This window comes from Lemur catta, chromosome 12 (genome assembly GCF_020740605.2).
Source record: "Lemur catta isolate mLemCat1 chromosome 12, mLemCat1.pri, whole genome shotgun sequence".
NCBI lineage: Eukaryota > Metazoa > Chordata > Mammalia > Primates > Lemuridae > Lemur > Lemur catta.
In genome coordinates this window covers 36129687-36153895 of record NC_059139.1, presented here as the reverse complement: position 1 = coordinate 36153895, position 24209 = coordinate 36129687, and the positions used below count along the sequence as shown (strand labels likewise).

The following is a 24209-nucleotide window of genomic DNA, read 5'->3' as shown; positions in this document are numbered from 1 at the left end:
TTCAAGATGCAACTAGTGCGTACCTCTCCCACAGAGAGGGATCAAAATTAGTGAGTAGATATTCGTGCTTTGAATAATAGTCTAAGAGGGAATAGAGAAATCCACGAGAGAAGTGACACAGATTGGAAAAGCAGAGACGTGCAAAGCCAGACACCATGCTTGGCTGGGACCGGTAGGAGGACAAGAGAAGGTCCCTGATGTGGGGAAAGCCTGAGTGAGAGATTCTTGGATTTCTGCACTCCTGCCAGGGACTTTTAAAATCCTAGCTACGGGGGAACCCCCTAGGCCCTTGCAAACCTCCAGACTAAAGCAAGGAGCTTCCTAGAGAGAATGCAGAAGCATTGCTCGAGAGTGAGCTCCACAGGCTTTTGAGCCCTGAGGGATTCAGAGAGCCCAGTCCCCGAGGTCTCTGTTCTGCTCTGGGGATACCACCTATGTGGCTGCCACCACAACAACAGGGCCACTGAGGGAGTGGGAAGGAGGGGCAGGCACTTTGGTAGGTTTTTTTGCATGCCTTCAGTGCTGCCACTGCTGAGGGAAAGCAAGGTGAGCTGCACCCCTAGCTGCCTGCCTCTACTGAGAGGAACCTGCCCTCCCGGGAGGCAAGTCTGTGACACAACTTCCTCTTCCCTGCCTGAGCATTCTAGTTGCAGCCTGCAACCATTCTGGGAGTTCAGTTCCCAATGGTCTGAGCCACCCGTGCTGCAAGGCCAAGGAGGGAGCTGGGGATCCGGGCACTTTTGTGACCCTGAAGGACAGAGGCCTCTGGCACTGCAGAGGGAGGGAGGTGTGAGCAGCCTGCGGGCCCCACAGCTGCCTGCCTTTGCTAATCCCATGAGAGGGGCTCACCCTGCCCAGTGGCAGGTTGGCAATACATCAGTCCTTCCCCTACCTGAGCATTCTTCTGGACCAGATCACCCCACCCCTCTCTCTCCAGCCAGTGCCTGAACCCAGGGAGGCCTGAGGACAAGTTCAGCAGCCGGTCTTAGTCTGGTCCCCCTAGGACTCAAGCATGCTGTCCAAGGGCCTGGGGCCTAGGGATTACCTAACCTAGTCTGCCATCTCTGGCACCTGAACATGCTCGCAGAGATCTGAGGTCCAGCAGACCCAAATTGTGAGCAACACCACAATGAGTACTCAGCTGCACTTGCCAAAAGGAAGTGCACCTCTGTCTCTCTACACAGAGAAGCAGTGTTCCCCACAGAGGAGAACAGGCGAGTTACAAAGCTATCTGTTTTGGGTTGAGGAAAGAAGTTCTACTCCAAAACTATGTAGGCAGAGAGCTGCAGGAAAGGCATTTTCTGCAGCTCTCAGAGACACCCTGGCCTGGAGATAGATGAAAGGGTTTGATGAACTGGGAGTCAGGAGCCTCAGGACAGGGGCATAATAGGGAAGTAGACTGTTTTCCTGCCACAGACCATTCCATCACCTGAGACAACAGAGAACCCTCACTGTAAACAAAGTTTAAACACCTACCTGCTGGATTCTGCTATAGCTGGCTCTTACTCCAAAGTGCCACCTACTGGCCCTGGAGATTGAAAAACACAACCCAACTTAAATACCTGCGGTCAGAAGGGCATAATGCTGGAGAATGAGATAAGCTTCCTGAGACCTCCATAATTCCAATACTCCAGAAGGTAGCGAGGCTCCTATGTAAGCAGTACATCTCTACCACAATCAGCCTCTGAGAAAGCCATCACCCAAAGGCAACCAAGCAACTCATACAGAGACCTTGGCCCCCTGAAAGCACTCAAAATCAAATCCAAACAACCAAACACAACATACAATATACTCACACCCTCAAAGGGGGAAAATAAAATAAAATAACAAAAGAATAATAAAGTCCTAACCAAACAAAAGTAAATTCAAACATAAAAAGCAGGACCATCTCCAGATGAGAAGGAACTATTGGCATAAGAACTCTGCAGTATGAAAAAAAACCAGACCGTTTCAATACCCCCAGAGGATCACACTAGCTCTCCAGCAATGGATGTAGATGAAAAGGAAAATTTTTGAAATGACAGATAAAGAATTCAAAACATGGATTGTAGGTAAGCTCAATGGGATCCAAGAAAGTTAAAAACTAACACAATGAAACAAACAAAAAATAATAATGAGGACATAAATTAAAATTCACTAAAGAGATAGGTATTTAAAATAAAACATAACAGAACTTCTGGAAATGAAAGACCAATTTAGGGAATTATAAAATGTAGTGGAAATATAGTGGAAAGTTTTAACAATAGACTAGACCAACCAGAAGAAGAATTTCAGAGCTTGAAGACAAGGCTTTTGAATATATCCAGGCAGACAAGACTAAACAAAAAAATTAAAAGAAATGAACAAAATCTCTGACGGAGAAGAAGAAAAAGCAAAAGAAAATCTATTTGAGAGAATAATTGAGGAAAATGTCCCTAGACTTCCTAGATATTTAGACATCCAGATACAAGAAGCTCAATGAACTTATGGAAGATTTATTACAAAAAGGGCTTCACCAAGGCACATAAGTCATCAGATTATTTAAAGTCAATGTAAAGGAAAAAATCCTAAGAGCAGTGAGACAAAAGTATCGAATAACTTACAAAGGAAATCCTATCAGACTAATGGCAGACTTCTCAGCAGAAACCTTGCAAGCCAGATGGGACTGAGGTTCTGTTTTTAGCTTTCTTAAACAGAAAACTGTCAGCCAAGAATGTTGCATCCCGCAAAACTAAGTTTCATAAATGAAGTATAAATAAAGTTCCTTAAAGCAAATGCTAAGGGACTTTGTCACCACTATACCAGCCCTACAAGAAATGCTCAAATGAGTTCTAAACATCAAAATGAAAGGCTGCTACATGCCACTATAAAAACAGTTGAAAGTATAAAATTCACAGGGCTTATCAAACAGCAACACAATGAGAAAACAAAATAACTAGGTAACAGTCAACACGATGACTGGAACAGTATCTCACATATCAATATTAACTTTGAATGTAAATGGTCTAAATGCCCCACTTAAAAAATATAAATTTGGCAGAATGGATAAAAAAAACAGTGCAATATCCACTGCTTTTAAGAGACACACATAACTTGTAAAGATTTTTATAGACTCAAGGTTAAATGGTAGAAAAAATATCCCATGCAAATGTAAACCAAAGCAAGCAGGAGTAGCTATTCTTATATCAGATAAGATAGACTTTAAATCAACAACAGTAAAAAAAACACAAGGTCACTACATAATGACAAAGGGATCAATTCAACAAGAAGAGCTCCCAGATTCACAAAACAAATACTACTGGGCCTAAGAAAAGAGAGAGACAATACAAAAAGAGTGGGGACTTCAACATTCCACTGACAGCACTAGACAGATCATTAAGGCAGAAAATCAAAAAAGAAACACTAGAATTAAATTGGACTCTAGAACAAATAGAACTAAAAGACATTCACAGAATGCTCTACCCAAAATATGCAGAATGTACATTCTTCCCTTAAACACAAGGACTATTTTCCAAGATAGACCCTATGTTAGGCCACAAAACAAGTCTCCATTAAATTTTTTAAAATTAGAAATCATATCAAGTACCTTCTCAGACCACAGTGGATTAAAACTAGAAATCAACTCCAAGAGAAATCCTTAAAGCTATATAAATACATAGAAGTTAAAGATATCTGATAACTTCTGATGCCCCAGAAAACCAAGTAACCATTTTGTTTGGCAGTGCTTTTATGCAGGTATTGCTCTTTCACCAATTAATACTCTTCTCCTATCAGCTACAACATTGAAACAGGCCTGGAAATGGCCTTCATTAAGAAGATCCTTCTACCATTTTTCATATGAACCAGCCTGGGTTCTGGGGTTTGGTAAACATGTCCAGCTAAGCCACCGCCATAAAAGACACACTATACATTTCCTAGAGCTGTTCATTTACTTGGCCTGATAGCCTACCATCTGTTGCACCCAATAACCCTCAAGTGGTATTCCAACTGAGTCTTGTGGATCTCTAGGTTGTCTCAAAAAACTTACGTGATGAAGACTATCAATCTCAGGTCCTATTCTGAAATTAGGTTGATTCCAAAACTTGAAGAAATACAGCCATCCCTCATTACCCATGAGGGATTGGTTCCAGGACCTCCCATTGATACCAAAATCCAAGGATGTTCAAGTCCTTGATATAAATTGGCATAGTATTTGCATATAACCTATGTACATCCTCCCATATACCTTAATTTATCTAAAGATTACTTATAATAACTAATACAATGTAAATGCTATGTAAATAGTTGTTTTACTACATTTTCTAGGAAATGATGACAAGAAAAAAAAATCTGTACATGTTCAGTACATATGCAATTTTTTAAATAAATATTTTTGATCCACAATTGGTTGAATCCACACATGCAGAATCCATGGATACAGCAGGTCAATTATATAGACATCACTAACATATAGGCTTTTAAAATGTAATCATAGGGATTTAGATGGAGAAAACCATAATGAGGTGGCAATATCTTCAATTTCAAGGGCTAATTTACCTTGTTGTGTTGGCAGTGAAAAAGGTGATGGGCAAAGAAGAGGGTGTCTAAGACAAGGGAGGTGGAGCTGGTGGTTATGTGTCCCCAGTGCAATTCTACTCCAAGAAGAGCCTTGGAAGGATTAACCGGCAGTATTTACTAACAAACTTATTCTTTAAGACTGTTGCTTTTTGGGATCTTTTTGTTTGTTTATTGTTTTTACTATTTCCTGATTTATATCTCTAATAAGAATCACAAAGAGCCCCCAAAAATGTGCATTGGGAATGTACGTGTGTTTTATAAAACTTCAGAATAATGAAATAAGTCTTGGCTCAGAGGATGGAGAAAGAGACAGGCCTAATCTTGCTGGAGGCCAAAAATGAAGCAGTCTGACAGCATGTGCATGTCAAAGGGGCTTACAGACAGGCACTATGCAAATTTACTGACATCTCTAAATACTAAATCACATGAACATTCTCAAGATTTTCATGGAGAAATAAAGCTGAAATTTGAAAACACAGTCATGAAGTAACTTCCCAAAGAGCAAGTTGGGTTCCATAAAAGATATATAAAAGTAACTCTTCCAATGGTATTAATCTTGAATTTCAAAAAAGAAAGAATCATAGAGTTGGAAAGAATCTTCAAAGCAGTGCAAGTTTCTACCCATCCAAAGAGTCCCTTTCACGGCATCCAGCATCTCAGGATGGTGTCCTAGCCTCGCCCTTCACACTGAAAGACAGGATATTCGTTATGCTGTTGAGCAGCCTGTTTCATTGCTCAACTCCAATTTTTATAAAGTTCTTTCGTAGACTTGAGTTAAAAATCCACCTTCCTGCAGCCTCTGCCCATGTGTTCTACATCCTGCTTTCTGAATTTAAAGAGGGTCGATTCCTCTCTTGTGGGAGAGAACTTCACGTATCTGAAGGAACCCACCATGGCTCCATAGGCTTTTCTACTCTTGCTTGAAGGATCCTAACTGATTTAGCTCCTCTCCTCACACAGGACATGTCTGAAAAATCCCACATATCCTGCTAGGTTAAAACTGACACTTCTTCAGATTGTCAAAGTCCCATGTGTAGATGTCATAATTAGTCACAACATTCCAGGTAGTCATCTGGTCAGTGGGAAGTAGAATGAGACTATTATACCCTATCACACTTAACAGTAAAGTCCCCTAAAATGCTCACTGCTTTTCCTCTCATTCACTGTTATGAACACAGGTCTCTTCATTCTTATTCTATACATGGCAATTTTTTTGTGTGTCAACCTTCATATGTACCCTATTAAATTCCCTTCTGTTTGTTTTGATTTACAATTCAATTCTTATCTGATAATTTTGTCTCTTTATCAAAAATATTAGTTACACTTTTCAGATTTGTATCATTCCTAAATTTCATCAGTAGGCATTTTATATATTCACCTAACACCTTGATTGAAGTGGTGATCAGTTTGTAGACAAATAAACAATTAACTTTTTAACCTGTTGAATATATAAATCTATGGATGAGACCTTCACAATATGTCATTAAGGAATTCAGAATGTCTGAAGCAAATCTTTCACCTTTGGGAGCTGCTGCCTTGGAAAACCACTGTGCTGTGGTTCTAAGGGAGCCTTGGTTCAACACCTGGTGAACTGATCATGGATTTAATTGATGTACCATTTTAATATCAATTCTAATTTTCCCAGAAGTCTTACTGACCAGAGACCAAACAGATTACATGAAATGACATGCAACCACAGACTACATCAGAATTGCTGACATTTGTTTTTCATACTAAATGGGGAAAACAAATTATTTTCAGGGATTACTCGGGCATCTAAGAATCTATACTAAGCCATTTTGGGGAACTGGTGAGAAAAACAAAAACTCACTTTAAAGTTGCTATGTTCCTACTATTACTACTAATAATAGCCTGAGGGCCAGTGGGAGGAGGAACAACGTTAAATTATCCAGAAAAAAAAAAAAAAAAGAAATGCAATTCTTCTTTGAAACTAGAGGGGTGAAAGTAAGGATGGGACATATGTATTGTAAGTGCAGAGATATATAAAGTAGTTTCAAATCAATTGTCACTTGGGGAAAAAGAAAAGAAAAGCAAAAACAATTATTTCTGAGAGCTCCAAAGTAATCTAAAATTTTAAAGCCAAGAAAGAAAATATTAAAAGTTAGGATAGCCAAATATCTGTCATCTGGAGCCGAGGCTGTCTGTCCTGGTGAAAGTCCTCTTCTGTGCACAGGTGTGCCTGCCTCCCTGTTTGTCTCTCAGGATGGATGGGAACTGTGATGCTCTTTGCAATCTCCTGCCAGCAATTTCTCCAAGTGTCTGCTACTGTTTGCTCTGGCAGTAGCCAGTTGAGAAGCAATAAGACACTACTCTCCTCTTGTCACTGTTGATAATTCACCATCGAGCTGAGAGGATGCTGTCCAGGGAATGGGAAGTGGCCAAAGCACTGGAAGATTTAAACTCTAACCCTGGCTCTTAAGGAAAGGCCTTGGGAAAAGTAGAGCAGCATTCAGAAATCTTTGTCTCTTTCCTTGATTTTAGCAGGCAATGAATAACTATTGCATGGAACTCACAGGAGAAGGCAGATGGATGGTGTGCCAAATTATGGTAATGCTCTCAAGGTGCAAATCGCTTTACATTTTAAAGGTATTCCTCAAACTAATTCTTACAGTTCTCCTTTTACCTTTTTCTGAATCTCCCTCTTTTACATAGCTTCTTTAGTGGATGTGGGTAACTTTTGACTCATGTACAGGAAAATGGTTAAATATTAATAATAACAGCAGCACAACTCTTACATGCTCTGTCATATGTGCTTTGTATGTATTATGACACCTAATCTTTTCACTGTCCCTAGGAGGTCTAACTATTAGTACCCCTGTTTTAGAGGAACAAAATGCTCTGGTATATTTCAAAATGGATACTTTTCCCCTCCCCCTGCTGGAAGCAAGAGGACATTTTTTCTCTGATTTTCACTCTGAGAACCTGATAGAGCTCCTGAAAGTAAAATTTACAAATGTGTGAAGGGCCCCCTCTAGGACTGGGAACCCCTGGAACTTTCCTCTCTCAGACTGGTCCCCCTGGGACTTCTAGCAATTCATCAATTATAGTTTAGGTTTTCCTGCCCCAGTAATGACTCCCACAGAAGTTTCTGCTCTGATAAGCTGTGATTCTCTGTATCTGCCTGTCTCTCCAATTTTGAGGGGCAGTGGTTTGCCTTGTGACCTTACTTCTCTGCTAGACTTAATAAGAGTCATTGATTTTCAGTTTGTTCACCTTTTTTGTGTGTGAAAATGGAGTGACAACTTCTAAGCTCCTTACATGCATAACTGAAAGTCACCATCCTTATTCTAAAGAAGAAATTAAGGGAATTTGAGAGAAAGCTAAAATGGAATGGTTCTTGTTTTTCAGGAGGTTATCTTGATTTCTCTCAGCCTGGGTACTGACCCTTCATTACCTGGATCAAACGTGTTCTTCAAGATCTAGGGACATGCAGGCTCAGTGAGTTCATTCTGCCCTTCACCAAACTAACAATTCTGAAACTTCCATCAGAATATTGGAGGAGGTAAGAGCACTTCTCTTTGCTTCTAAAAAGCATTTATTCCTTTGTCAGAGAAATATGACCTCAACTTGATTTTATGTATATAATTATATATGATTATATATAAATAAAATCCGAACTAAAATATATATGTATACATATATATTTTTGACTCTACTTTGAGTTTTTTGACTCTACTTTGAAATCTGTAGATATTTACTGCTACAGTGTCAAGAAAAAGGAAATGAAGTTTATCAAACCACGTGAAAACTGTTCCTATTACCATCAAAGACCAGTGCTCTCCTCTCAGTCCATACAATAGTCCACTACTGGTCTGATTCCAGAGGGTTCGCAGAGGGGAGACACTGCACTAGGGCCAGGCAGCAGCAGGGTAAAGCGCACACCCAGACCGTGACCAGGTCTGCCGGGAAGGGAACCACAGCGGCTGGGAGATCCCTTGGTCTCTAACAATGCAATCTTGACAGCTGTCGTGATTTGGACCCTAGACCCAGCAGCTCCTGCCCGTACTCACAGCTGCTGAAACCAGAAGTTCTTTAGTGCTGTTCTGGGATGCCAGTGATCACCCAGCTACTGGAAATCCAGGTCTTATAAATCACAGTGTGAAGAGAGCTAGAAAAATACTACTCCACCTGTTCTCTGGCAGTTCTGAAATTACATGCATGCAGGTGCATCTGTGAAAAAGAGTGTTCCACATCCTTGGTGTGATGTGGATGTGGGAATAGAGTACACGTTCTATAGTCAGGCTGCCTGAGAAGAAATTCCAGGTCTGCTACTTGCCACTTGCTACTTGTGTAAAGTTGAACAAGACTTTTTTGTTTTGTTTTGTTTTTAACCTATTATAAGCTGTAGTTGCCTTATCTATGTATAGAAATAGTGAGGTTACCAAAGTAAAATCTTTGGTATGTATTAAATACTCAATAGAAGCTTCCATTATTATCTTTGACATTCCCCTTGTTGTACTGAAATGATACATGAGCCATTCACTTTCTTCCCCAACATCTACCAATGCAATTCTCTGAAATGGAGATGGTCAGTTTTATACAATATGCTTCCTCTCATTTCCTAATTTCACAGGGCAAGAGATTTTGACATTCAACACTTCCACTCTATACACTTTCATAATTACTGAAATAAACACCTAAAATTTCTTCCCTAATTTCAAATATTATGACATGGAACAAAGAGTATTAATCAATATACTACTTGGAGTAGAAGCTAAGAACTAAGGGATCAGTGTGCAGATAGAAGTATTCTGTGACCCAGAGAGGCTGTGCAGAGGAGAGCATGGTCAACGGCCATATTCCCTCTGATGGGATCTGTGCTGTACCACCAGCCACCCCCCAGTAACTTCTAAAAACCTACTAAATTCATTACATCCTTGAGTGTGGGTGAAATTTTGTAGAAATTGGGAGGAAGTTGAGTTTCATATCTGGACTAATAAGAGGCAGAATCCAAGTAATGCATGCTGAGAAAAGGATAAGAAAGGGAGTTACTCTGGAGAAACTGTCCTTTCCCATGGCCTCGGAGTGTTTATTGAGTAACGTTTAATCTAACCTCTAATACTGAATTGGCAAATGGCCAAAGTCCACAATATCATTATTTCAAAATTAGAAATCATTAAGATATATATGTATGTATATATATATATATAATCTTACATATGTGATGGTGATCTCCATCCTTTTCCCGAACCCCTCTAAAATAATAATAAAGGGTTTTCACAAAATCAGAAATCCTCATAGACAAAGAGAAGTAGATAGGAGACAACAGTAGAAAAGAGAGGTCAACAAAAGTTTGGGATCTGGAAGTGAACAGACTGGAGAAAGCAGAATCTCAAGCCTGTTGCGGAAGCCCACTTCAGAACACTTACCTGGCAGGACCTGGAATGGCCTTGAATTGGAGACACCAGGTGTCTTGATTATGGGGTATGGCTAGGGTTACCAACTGTTCTGGTTTGCCTGAGACTGAGAAATTTCATGGCACATGGCAGGATTTTAAGTGCTAATACCATAAAGCTAGGTGGTTGGTCAACCTATTACAGCTGGGTGAGCCAACAGGAGAAATGACTGAAAGTCTAAGCTTTACATCCCTCCCAATAGCCAAGCAACCATATTCCATACACAACTTTGATAAAACAAAATTAAGTTTAAAATATAAAAAATCACCAAACATTTTTGATAAGCACACTCTTTACATGCAGATGTCAATATATAAAAATAAAAGGGCCTCTCTTTTAGCAACACAATTTAAAGAATCTTACAAATGTTTTCTCGTGGATATAATAAAATATACATAAGCTTTCTCATCATTTCTTGGCAGCAAAAGGTACCAGATATCATGTTTTCAAATACCTTTTCTCTCTAGTTGGATACACTTTTATTCAGGAATACAAAGCTAAATCCTTATAGGGTACAGTAGATCCAAGATTCCCAGACATGGGAATTTCACTCAAATTCTGTAGAATTAGAATATTCAGAGTGGAGCCAGGAATATGTCATTTTTATAGCACCTCATATGGTACTTTTGATCAGTCATGTTTGGAAATCATTGGATTCACAAACATCCATATGGAAGCCAGGGCAGGTGTTCATTGTCAAAGCCTCAGGGATGTATGTAAGAAGAGACTGAGTATCTGACATTTAGGCTGAAATCCCTGGGGACATGGAAATATGATCCTAGAGCTCTCCACCAGCTGCTGTCTTCACCAGACACCCCTGCTGGTGGGGCTGTGCAACAGATCTCACCATCATAATGACTCGTGTCCACAAGGGTCTACACCCAACAATGCCCAGCCTGTCTAGACAAGCTGAATTCTGAGAAATGTGTTTCATCATTTATCTCTGCCCTAGTGAGAGCAAGAACCTTGTGGGGACTGGCGATGACTCACTGCAAGCACCCTATGAGACTGTGAGGAGGTACAATGTAGAAGAAAGAGTAATCGTGTTCTCAGAGCGTACACAACCCTGCTCTGCTTAATTCTGAAGAAGGTGGCCTTGACCTTCTCCACTGGTCATTTTTTTGAAATAATACACAATTGGCCTTTACTTCCCCTCACTCCATTAGAAAGCACCACAGCTAAAGCAGGATGGTGTCCAAATCGAGACCACAAAATGATGACTATCTCTTATAAGAATATCTCTTCCTGGGAAGAAAATAAAAAATAAACAGAATAGACATACCTAGTACTATGTGGTATAAGGAAAATCTCTCTTAAAAACGTCTGGTAAAATACTCTAAACATTCCCACTGGGGGGCAAAAACCTAAATTTTAATATTGATATATTTATTTCTCAATAAATTTTTCTCATTAAACATCTCTTAAAACATTAAATATTTTTAAAATATTAAATTATTTTTTAAAAGTGAGCCCTTAAAAAATGCCTCCATAGATTTGCTATAAATATTTCTTCCAGATCTTGATATCCCTCTACCCTTATTCCATTCATCAGGGTAGGTCATGTGTAGGAACAATTACCCGTTGTCCATGCACTTATGAGACAAAGGGAATATCTGGACCATTGATGAGGAACTTGTTATCTTCGCAGTCTACGTATTTGTGTTTCCAGACTGTATTTTTCTACCAATTAGAATGACTTACAGAGTCAATTTTCTAGTTATAATCATCCCTGCTTTTCATTCAAAAGCTACTGCTACTATTATTTACTACAAAGAACAAACCTACCCATGCACATTTACAAAAGAACGTTCACATCCACAGGTGTGCTATGTTTCTGTTAGCCCTTTTCATCAGTCCTGCCACTCAGACAGGTGTTCAGTGAATCAAACATTCTAAAAAAAACCATCATTTATTGCTAACACCATGGATGAATGTCACATGAGAGTTATAATTTGCCAGTTAGTACTTAACACATCCTTTCTTCAAGTTCTTTAAGGCTCCTTGAGCTATGGCCATTAGAGCAGAATTATTCATCAGTGATGGCTTGTGAGTTTCTCTAGCACCTGAGCCAGTGGGTGGCTAATGAGTCACACCCACTGATCTTTGATGGACTACAGTTAATCTAAAGGCATCAGACAAATGATGAGAAGCTTATGGCCTCATCTCTTTAGATTAGATTATGATTTGAGTTTCCAGACATAAAAAAAATTGAGAGTGTGGGAGCTAAATGGCTAGGTTTCCAGGTTTTTCTGATAGAAGGCTGAGTAGACAAAGAATGTGACGTTTTTTAAAGTTGCTAGACCTAAGTTCCTAATACTGTACCCAATCCAATCAGCTTGCTGGTGAGTGCATCAGGTAACTACTGACCTTTCCTTTTCAACATTCACTAGTGGCCTGAGGACCTAGAACATTCACCCCATTGGCTTCATTGTTTAGTGAATGGAAAAATACTTCAAGACCTCAACAGAACTAACATGACACTTCAAATCAATGTGAACCATGTTGGTGATAAAAAAGGCATTTTATTTTTGCAGAGTTGAAGCTGTTAAGGAATATGTAAATTGGCAAAAGAAAGTAACTGTTAATATTATTTTATTTTTACAATTTTTCACTTTGTTTAAATTTTAAAAGTACACTGAAGGCCACAATTTTATTTGAAAAACACAAAGAAAAAGTATAGTGTCACAGAAATAATGATCAATAGAAATATAATTAAATGATAAAAATTAAAATACAAGCATAAATATTTTCCCCAAAATCTACAAGGAATAATCAAAGCACTAATATTATTATTTACATTTCTATATCACCTTTTATATCAAAAGGTCAAATGATTACTATGCTTTCTTCGTTTCCACATAATACTATAAATAAGTCCTATTAAACTCTTCCAAATACTCAAATATCTCATCCCAAGAGGTAATATATATCTTCACTTAGCAACATGTTTCTAGTGTAAAAAGAGCCAATATTGAGCCTAAAAGGAAAAGTACAATAACTAAAATGAACAATTCTTGGATGGGTTTAACAAAAGACTGTAGAGATGGCAAAAGAAAGATTCATGAACTTGATGATAAATCAATAGAAACCATAGAATCTGACAAACAGAAAAAACAAAGAAAAATGAACAGAGCCACAGTTACTCATAGAGCACTATCAGAACTCCAACATACATGTAATTGGCATCACAGAAGGAATAAGAAGGGAATAATAGGATGGAAAAATATTTGAAGATATAATGGCTAAATATTTTTTCAAATTTGGTGAAAAATATAAACTTACATATCTGAGAAGCTCATTCAGCCTCCCAAGCTGCTAAATATAAAGAAAACTACATCTAGGCCTATTGTAGTCAAACTATTCAAATTCAAAGTTAGAAAATCTAGAAAACAGAAGAGAAAATGACATATTACGTACAAGAGCACAATAATATGAAGAACAGCTGACCTCACATCATAATAGAGGTCAGCAGACAGTGAAACAGCACATTTAAAGTACTGGAAAAAGTCAACAAAAAATGTCATATGCAGCAAAACTCTCATTTAAAAATGAAGGCAATATAAAAAGCATCATCAGATAAAAACTGAATGTGTTGCCAGCAGATCTGTACTACAGGAAATGCTAAAGGAAATTGTTTAGGCTGAAGAAAAATGACACCAGATAGAATATTTAATTAAGCAAAAAGAAAGCAGGAAAGAAGAAACAGAGGAAGAGAAAACAGGTAGAATAAATATAAAACAAATGAAATAGCAGATTTAAATCCAACCATATTGATAATTGCATTATATGAAAATGGACCAAAATTCCAATTAAAAGGCAGCAATTTTCCAACTGGAAAACAATACAAGGCTCAACTGTATACTGACCACAAGATTCACACTTTAAATATAAAGACACATATAATTTGAAAGGAAAAGTATGAAAAAATATATATACCATGAGAATACCATTAAGAAAGCAAGAGTGTCCGTATTATTACCAGACTAAATAAACCTTGAGACAAGAAGTATGCTAGAGAAAAGTGGAACATTTTATAATAACAAAAAGGAAAAATAATCAGGAAGACACATTTACAAATATGTGTGCTCTTAATAACAGAGTCTTAAAGTATATGGGGAAAAAAACGGAAAGAACTAAAAGGAGAAATAGGCAAATTAATAAGCACAGTTGTAAATTTAAAAAGCTCTTTCTCAGTAATTGACATAATAAATAGGCCAAAAATCAATAAGAGGATATAGAAAACCTTAGTAACACTACATAATACCATAACTTAACTGATATTTATAGACCACTACATTGCACAACTGCAGCACACAGAACTATACATGGAATAGTCATGTTAGAAAACATGCTGGTCTAAAAACAAGTCTAAAAAATTTCAACAGATTAAAATCTCAAAGAGTATATTCTTTCTCGAGAAGCAATAGAATTTAACTTGACATTGATATCAATAAAATATTGGAAAATGCACAAGTATTTGGAAATTAAAAATACTTTTAAACCCATGGATTTAAAAAAATCACAAAAAATGAGTAGTTTGAAATAAAATATAATGCAAATACTACATTCAGAAACTTATGTGAGTCAGCTAAAGCAGTACTTAGAGGAAAAATTATCATTTTAAATGCTTATATCTATTGGAAGAAAAGAAATATTTAAAATTAATGATCTGAATTTCTACCTTAAGAAGTAAATGTTCTACTAAAATAAGCATAAGAAACACAATTACATTTTTAAAAACTAGCTGAAATCAATAAAATAAAAAACAAACAACAGAAAAGTTAACAAAGATAAAAGTTGGTGTTCATAATATTGATAAATATCTAGTAGGATTTCAAGAGACACAGGGAAAAAACTCAAATTATTAGTAATAAGAATGAAAGGGGGAATATAATTATAGATCCTAGAGAAATTAAAAGAATAATAAAAATATTTTGAATAATTTTATGTTAATAAATTGGAAAAATAGGTGGAAAACATTATTTATAAAAACTGACTCATAATAAAACATAAAATTTTATATATGTATATCAGTTTTCTATTGATGCTACAATGCATGTTTAAAATCACACCCACTTATTACTTATTGAGCTGGAAGTCTGGACTCAACTGGGTCCTTTGTTTACTCTGCTCAGGCCTTACATGGCCACAATCAATGTGCTGGCTGAGTGGGGTTTTTATCTGGAGGCTCTAAGAAAGATTGCACTTCCAGACTCATTCAAGTTGTTGGCATAATTCAGTTGCTTGTGGTTGTAGTACTGAGATCCCTGCTTCCTTGACACAGCCTTCTTCATTCTCAATCCAACAAGCCTTTTCATGTTTTGAAACTCTAGCTTCTCTTTCAGCCACATCTCTTTGACTCCAACCAGAAAAAGTTCTCTGCTTTTAAGGGATTAGATTGGGCCCAGAATAATCTCCCTACTTTATATTTCATAATATTAATTACATCTACTAAGTCTTTTTTTGATATGTAATGTAACTTATTAACAAGCTCCAGGTTAAGGCCATGAAGACCTTTTGGGGGGCTCTTCTGGTTACTACAATATACTAAAAGGAGATGATAGATAGATAGATAGATAGATAGATAGATAGATAGATGATAGAGACAATAGTTTATCAAAGAAATTAAATTTTTTATAAAAAAATACCTCAAAGAAAATTTCAGGTTCTAATTAATTCATTGATGAACTCTATTACATACTTTACAAACCAAAATACACCAATGTTACACAACAAAATCATTCAGAAATCTGAGGGAAAAAGAATAGTTCTCAACTTGATTTATAAGCATCACTCCAATATTATAACCTCATAAAGGCATTAAGAGAAAAATCACTGCCAATATCCATCATGAACTTAAATGCAAAAATACTTAACAAAATACATAATCAAACTGAATCTAGCAATATGTAGAAAGGACAATAATACATCATGACCAACTAGGGTTTATTTAAGGAACACACCAAATTAACCAAAAAAATCAATCCATGTAATCTAACAGAATAAAGCAGGTAAATCACATAATCACATCAATAGATGTAGAAAAAGCACTTGATAAAATTCAATACACGTTTATGTTTAAAAAAATACTCTCAGCAAACTAGGGATCAAAAGAAATGTCCTCAATATAATAAAGGACATCTATACCAAAACAAAAACCAAAATGACAAAACTTTACAGCTAACCTCACACTTAATGGTGAAAGTCTGAAGGCTTTTCTCCTAAGATTAGGAACAAGATAAGGATGTCTGCTGTCATCACTTCTGTTTGACATTGTACTGGATATTCTATTCTGTGCAATAAGGCATGGAAAACAAGGGGGTTATTGGAAAGGAAGAAGTAAATTATCTCTACTTACAAATGATATGACTGTTTATGTGGAAATTTCTAAAGGATCCAAAAAAAAATCATCTAGAAATAACAAATAAGTGTAGCAAGGTCTCAGGACACAGAGTCGAGACAAACAGATTAAAGAAATACAGAGTCCAGACAAAGATCCCACCTACAATTAATTAACCTAGATTTTATCAACATCCAAAAGTTTCTCAACAAAAGACACTATGTAGAATATGAATAGAACGAGCCACAAACTGAGAGAAAATTGTATATTTGTGTATATATAGGAGATGAAGGACTAATTTGAAGATTAAAGATCTCCTGCAACTAAACAATAAAAACAAGCCCTTCAAATGGACAAAAGTCTAGAATAGGCACTTCGCAAGGGAAGATATATAAATGGCCAATAAGCACATGAGAAATGTACTCAACACCACTCATCATTAGGAAAATGCAAATTAAAATGCAATGAAATACCACAAAACATCCATTAAAGTGAACAAAATTAAAAAGACAATTGACACCATAAGTTGCTAAAGATGTGGAGACACTAGAACACTAACACATTGCTGCTGAGAATGTAAAATAGTAAAAATAGTACTACCACTTTAGCAAAAGTTTTGACTCTTTCTTATAAAGTTAAATATACATGTATCCTTTATCTCAGCAATTCTACTTTTAGGTATTTACTAAAGAGAAGTGAAAACGTATTGTTATAAAAAAGGCCAATAGGAAAATATTTAGAGCCTTATTCATAATAGCCCCAAACTAGAAATTACCTCAAAGTCCATTGACAGCAGAATAGATTTTAAAAGTATAGTAGATTGATACAGCAGTATGATATTTGGCAACAAAATAGAATGAATTATTGATACATGCAACAACATGGATGAATCTAATACATATTATGCTAAACAACATAAGCCAGACTCAAAAGGGTCTGGAATGTATGTTCCACAGTATGTTCATACTGTATGTTATGTAGAACTATATGAAGTTCTGGAAAAAACAGGACTATTTTATGGTGAGACAAAATAAAAAGTTTATTGTGTAAGTAGAGCAACTGGAAAAAACTATGAAAGAACCGTCAGGTGTGATTGGAAATGTTCTATATCTTTATAGTGGTACACAGATCTATCCATTTGCCAAAATTCATCAAGTTGTTTACTTAAGATTTGTACATTTCAACATATATAAATATTATCTAAAAAAAAGTGTAAACTAACAAGTGAAAAATGCTAAAGACCTATAGAATTCCAAATAACTCTCAGAGACTTAATCTTCACAGGTTATAGTATCCTAATTAATAGACTGTCCTACTAAGATGGTTACTCCAGAATCTCTGTACCAAATTTAAAAAAACGGTTGGACAACCTTTAATCTATATAAAAACATTTTTTGAAGTGGACCAGCTGTTGGTACTCAGTGACTTGAGTGTGTAAGAGTAGTCCCAAGAAAACCTATTCCTCAGCATAAAAATATATTTCCTTCTTGGAATATGATGGTGAGGAAAGGAGTAAGTTCCAATGCAAGCTTAGAATGGCAGTGAAAAATTGTGGTTACACCATGTGATAAATCCACAACTTCTCAGACTGAAAACAGTAGAAATGGAAAACCATTTTTACAACAAAAACGTTAATTTTTACTATAGATTAATTCCTCCTCCTATCCTCCACTTCTTTCTACAGAAGAGAAGTGGATACTTGAGGAATTAGCCCAAATAAAGTAGGGAAGAATTTCTCATTTCTCCAAAATCAGCTAGGCATTTTCTCTGTTTTTATAAAGGATGATGGCTAAATTTCCATTTCTCCTATAGAAGATGATCACTAAAGATGGATAGGGCTAAAAATTAAGCAATTAATGAAAAACATTAAACAATAATGAAATGCAAGGATGCCATGTACTTTCTACAGCCAAATAAAACAGTGATATACATATGTATGTGTATATATATATATACATACTTTAATTCTTCATAATTTGGTTTTATATACATCATGACTATTTTTAATATTTGTCTAGTGGTTTTCACCTCAATTTCATCTTCAGTCTACATCTATATTCTTTCTTCAATCCTCCTTATCTTTAGCCAAACAATCTTTTCTGACACTCTGCTTCATGCTTTGTTTTGGGTAGATATTTTTCTTTGAAGTTTCCTAAATACTCAGAACACTTGCATTTATGAGATGACCCAGAAAGCTTGTAGATGACAAAATTGAAGAGTAAGCATTTAGTCAGAGACAATGGATCCCACTTTGGTCCTGTAAGAGAATAAGTGAACCTGCAAGAAATTACACATCTGCGAGACAGAAAGCAAGCCATTTTTTAAAATCATTGGCTCTTTTGAAATATTTGGTTTAGTTTACACAAATTTATTTGATAAAAGGAGGATGAGGCCAATTTTTCTTTCTTCTAAACCAAATGAATGAATCAAATTATATCAATAGTGGTTTCACTCTTTACACCACCCATTTATGTCTTCTTGAGGAATCCAAAATAATAGAAGGAAGAATAGGGGTTTTCTAGCCAGAGTGATCTGATAGAACTTTTACTCTACCATGTTGGAAAAGTTATTTAATCTTAATAAGCTCATTACCTTGCCTGTAATTGGGGTAATGATGACCTCTAGGATTTTTAAATGTTACTTATATTTATTAAATATTTATAAAAAGTATATATACAATTGTTTTATATACATATACACACATACACATATGAGACCTGAATGCAGGTCACATGCTTTGCACAGACAAGGCACTAGATAAACAGATTTTTTTCAATCTTGTTCCTGAATCAAATGACAATTCGTTCACCACAGTCCTGTCCTCAAGTCACGAGAACTGCTTTTCCTCATGTCATGTGGCCCTTAAGATCAATGTATGCACTGAATGAGAAGACACAAATGACCACCTCCTGCATTAAAAGTCTAAGCTCATCACTTGGAGTACTTAACAAATAGTCCTGGTTATTTAATTAGAAAGGGAATATAGACATCAGAGATTAGCATTGTATATTATATTAGAAGTCACTATAGAAACAGTTAGTCTTCATTTTATATCAATTCAGAGAGACATATTCTTCAGAAAATATGCATATATCAAAGACAACTACCTTGAACAGAACACCCAGCTATTTATATAAATACAACAAATGCTTTTTAAAAGACATTATATAATCTTCTAAAAGCCTTCTTTGATTAAAGAAAATATAGTAAGTAAATTAGAAAATCAGCAAATAAATTAAAAAGCTCATTTTGTTTCACAACAAATGAACTAAGCATTTTCAAAAGGAGAGAAAAAAAATCCTTTATGATAATGAAACTAAAAAGTGAGGTTTTGCCTATGACTCATCTTCTAGAAACCTAAGTTAAAAATATTTGGGGCATATATTTAAAATGATGATGTGGTTCAGTCTTTAAATGAAAGAAGTCAACTATATATCTTGCTGTATTTTCATATATCAAAGTCACCTAAAATGTGATTTATGATTCAGAAGTATTGGTCCTGAGACATTACTTGTCATTTAAAAAAAATTTAAAGCATCTTTATAGTTTTTATTCTTCCTATCATTATATATTTTTAAAAACCTGATACTAATGGAAAGGGAGTCACCATAACAACAATTTACTAGCTAGACTGAATCAATGTATGTGCTTTAATAAATTATACTAAAAATAGTCTTTTATTTCTTAACATGTCCATGTCATTCATAATAACATTTGGAAATTTAAATTTTTAAATTTCAAAAATTTAGTCCAATGAATAAAATATATCATTAATATAAAAATAACTCCATCCATAAGCAACTTAATTTCACTCTGATTTTTATATTAATATTTCATTAAAGTTCTGACTGAAAGAGGGAATTACAATGCCTACTACATAGTTGGTGAACACACAAAATAATTTAAAATATTCCCTAAAGCATTAATTTCATACAGTTGTGTAATATTTTAATGACACTTCTGAACATTCCAAGCAAATGTTGTAAAAAAACAAAAATCAATATACCATGTGGTTAATTTCTTAGTAGTTTATTTTGACAGAATCAGTGCATATATGGAGTTGACTTTAAATACTAACAATCTACTTTACTTTTTAATTATTTATTTTTTAACTTCGGAAATATTTTTCATTGTATAAATTACAGGTGTACAAATGATGTTTTGATATACACATATATAGTGAAGTGTGACAATTTACTTTTAAAGTCTACTGTTAATGTTTATTTACAATCAAATATTGTTAATTTAGCCAGTTGGCTCCTGATAGTGCCTCCAGTAATGAAAAATTATCAAAGGTCAATATATCTTGATTGCAGTAGCCTGTACCTTTATTGTCTGTCCAGATTCTTTTCAGATCAGGTCTATAACGAAAAGCTAAGTCACAAACTGAGGTATTACAAGACACACAATGGGGTCACTGTTCCCTGGAACATATCAAAATTTCAATAACTCATAAGGTAATTTGAGGGCTCCCATTATGTAATCCTTCAACAAACAATTAAGTTCTATAGATCTGTTTCATTAACAGTCTAGCCAAGGTATACATAATATGCATAACCCATAAAATAAATTAACAGTGAATCAAAGCATATGTTTAAAGTCCTTGATTCACGAAGAAACCAGTTGGAAAATGTTTACACCCAAATTAACTTCAAATATTTATATTGTTGGGTTTGGCAGCAGAGGTGGGTTCTCAAGAGAGACAACGCATTCCAAATGGTGTGTTCTCTTCTCCTCTCAACCCCATTCATAAAATGTCTGTTACGCAATGGGATCACTACTAGGTTAATGAACACAGGCTGGTGTTTAGCGTTAACTAGTACGTAGAAACGAAAACCGCCACTCATCTTTACTCAAACGCAAAACTTAAGAGAAGATGCTTAGGCAGAGGACTTTTGCACAGAACTCATTTGCGTTTCTCGAAGAAAGCAAACCTAAGAATGTGACTGAAATGGGGAATCGGAACGTACAACAAACGGGCAAATACAGGGAAGCTTGTAGTTCTCTGAAACGTAGTAAATCGATTGTGCGGACAGTGATAAATGACTGGCATAGCTCTGGGATAAGCCAAGTCCCAGTGTGTTTGCTATTTTCTGCTGATACTGGGACACTAATTGAAGAAAAGGGAGTGGGGAACCCTCACATTGGCTTTCTCTTTCTTAATGCGCCCTTAACCCAGTGGAATTCGCTCTATCCCGACCCCAGCAAAGAGCTGGCAACCTCAAACCCTGACTGATCTGCCTTAAATCCGTGAGTTTGCCCCGGAATCACAAACCGCGAAAGCCAGGAGAGAAGATCAATGCCAACACGGGATTGCATGTTCCTTGACTTTTGTTTGCTCGGGTTCTCATTTTAGACAGACACTCTTAGCCTCCCTAAAGAGCCCGGAAAGATCATGCATACCCGTATCCTATTCATCAAGACAGCCCCAATCACAGCCACACGTAGCGTAGAGGAACCAACTCCGTCCCTAGGATCTAGTCACAGAGTCGCATCTCCGCGGGTGGCCGCCTAGACCTTCCCTTAAGTCGGGCACAGTTTGTGCCCAGAGAGAGGGGAAAGCATCTCTTTCAATTGCTCCAGAGGCCACTCTTTCTTTACAGACCCACCTGCATGGGCGCTTCGTGTCTCATTGTTGGCAAATGTCCTTTCTCTCTGGACAGGACAGAGCTGGCCCAGGCGCCCGGTCAAGCGTGCACAGCCCCGCGCGCTGCTCGCTGCACACTCTGCGCTCTTGGGGTTCGCTAACCGGCTCCAACATCAGCACCGGAGCTGTCCTCTCCCGGCGCCGCACACGCGTGCTGGCTGGGAGCCCCGTGCGCTCCTGGGAGTTGTAGTCTCGTCCTGCAAGGCTTCCCGGCAAACGGGCGACCTGTGAACTACAACTCCCGGCAAGCAAACAAGCGCTTACACAGGCTCGCTCCGCCAGTCGGACTCGGCCGCGGAGCCTCCCTTCTCTTTTCGAAAAGCTTCTGGCTGTTACCTCGCTCAGCCGCCCCTGCCCTTTTCCTTGCAAGGGGCAAAGGAGAGTGACCCCAGCTTATCTCAGCCGGAGACTTTTCTTTGCTAACTATCGCTTTCAGGAGCAGATCGTGATTTCCTGGTTAAGAAACACATTACCTTGTGCTAATTTCCAATACAAACGAAGCCACAGCTGCGTTCTGGGACTGTCTGCCCTACCCCTCCCCATCCCGATTCGGGAAAGTTTATACATTTTCCATAGGTGCAGTGGGATGATTTGACAATCTCATTCAACAAACGCAGGGGAGACAGACGGTGAGTGGCACACACGTAAGGGCAGTGGTTTATGCGCATAATTGCACAGAGAAGGCGCGGGCGCGCGCGCGCGCGCGCGCACACACACACACACACACACACACACACACACACACACACCAAAGTGCGTGAAAGCGAGATTTCTCGCGGAGCACGCCGAGGAACTCCCTTCTGCTTACCTTTCCGTATAGCTCCATTGCAGCTCGAGGTTCGGAAATTCTCAAGTCCTCTAGCTACAAAGGAGGTTAGGGGTCTTACGCAGCAAGCGGGGCTCAACTGAAAAGGCACAACACAATGGAAGGGGTATGGGTGGCGTCTGGCTGAAAGGAAAACGAGGGAGGTGGGGAGGACAGCTGATTTAGATGGATGGCTTCTTCCCTCTGGAGGGGGGAAGCGTGGAGTCTTCAAGTGGCAGCTGCAGAGAAAGGGCTGAATCTCTTAGGCAGTGCCAGGGGCGCGATTGAGCTGGGCGCCCCTCCCTGGGCCCTCCCCCAGGCACCTTCCACCGTCATGAGCGCGCACACACGGCCGCCGCTGGCCGCGGGCTGCAGAGCTGATAGGACACTGGGTTATTTACCCAGAGCAAGTCACATAAAATGAACACATTCATCACCGAAGCCCAGAAGCACCGTCACAGAATGAGATGGGAGACCTCTATTAAGTTATCCTGTCCTTTCTTTAATACAGACTCATTCCTTACATTACAATCGTACTCCTCCCAGACTAGTTCAAAAAATGGTTTTTGAAATCTCGGAACTGTACTTTTGTTACCCTGATCTTTTCCCCTCAGTTGACTAATACGTATGACTACACATGTCCTCTGTACCTTTCTGTAGACAGCTCTCGCCACTTAAGAGTAAACGTTGATCATCCAGCAATGAGCCTTCTTGCCTTGGCATGAAGTCAAAATTACTACATTGGAGACAGAGTGCAAAAGGAATGATCGTGATATTGGCATGGAAGGAATAACTTGAATCAGCTTTAAATTTCATTGCATTAGACAAAGCAGTAGAACGGAGGTTCTGAAACTTAAATGTGCTTGAATATGTGCTTGGGACGGGGATTAAAATTCATGTTCTCAAGCCATGTGTAGAGATTCTGATTCACTAGATCTGATGAGAGGTCTGGGAATTAGCATTTTAAACACCTCAGCAATTCTGAAGCAAGTAATTCCTTTGCCATAATTTGAGAAACACTACCTTAAAATAATTTATATATAAGACTTTTTTAAAGATACAAACCTCAAAAATTTCATGATATGGACTCAATAATGCAACAGCTATGTATTGGAAAGCTACCATATTCATAGTGTCCAATTAATTTTAGATTTTTTTAAATTAACAAATCTGCAATCTGTCTTCTAACCTTGCAACTAGTGAGAATGTAATGTGATATCACCTGGGTAAATAGTTTTTATAATTATTCAGAAAATACATTTAAGCCAGGCACTGTGGCACGCAGCTACTCAGCAGGCTGAGGCCAGAGGATCACTTGAGCCCAGGAGTGTGAGACCAGCCTGAGCAACATAGCAAGACCCTCTATCTCAAAAAAATAAAAAGGAAAGAAAATATGTTTAAAAACATTCACCTCATCGTTGAGAGTCATGTGATAGAGAAATTTCATTTAAATTAGCTAATAAC

General features: G+C 37.4%; 1 protein-coding gene across 1 annotated transcript in view; it reads right to left on the bottom strand.

The window, feature by feature from the left end:
• Positions 1-22049, bottom strand: part of RAB3C (RAB3C, member RAS oncogene family) — a 225066-nt gene extending 203017 nt beyond the window's left edge. The window contains exon 1 of the mRNA XM_045566587.1: positions 21903-22049. Within this exon, the coding sequence (XP_045422543.1) occupies positions 21903-21926 (24 nt within the window). The 5' untranslated portion in view covers positions 21927-22049. The remainder of the gene's footprint in view (positions 1-21902) is intronic.
• Between the last annotated feature and the right edge of the window lie 2160 nt (positions 22050-24209).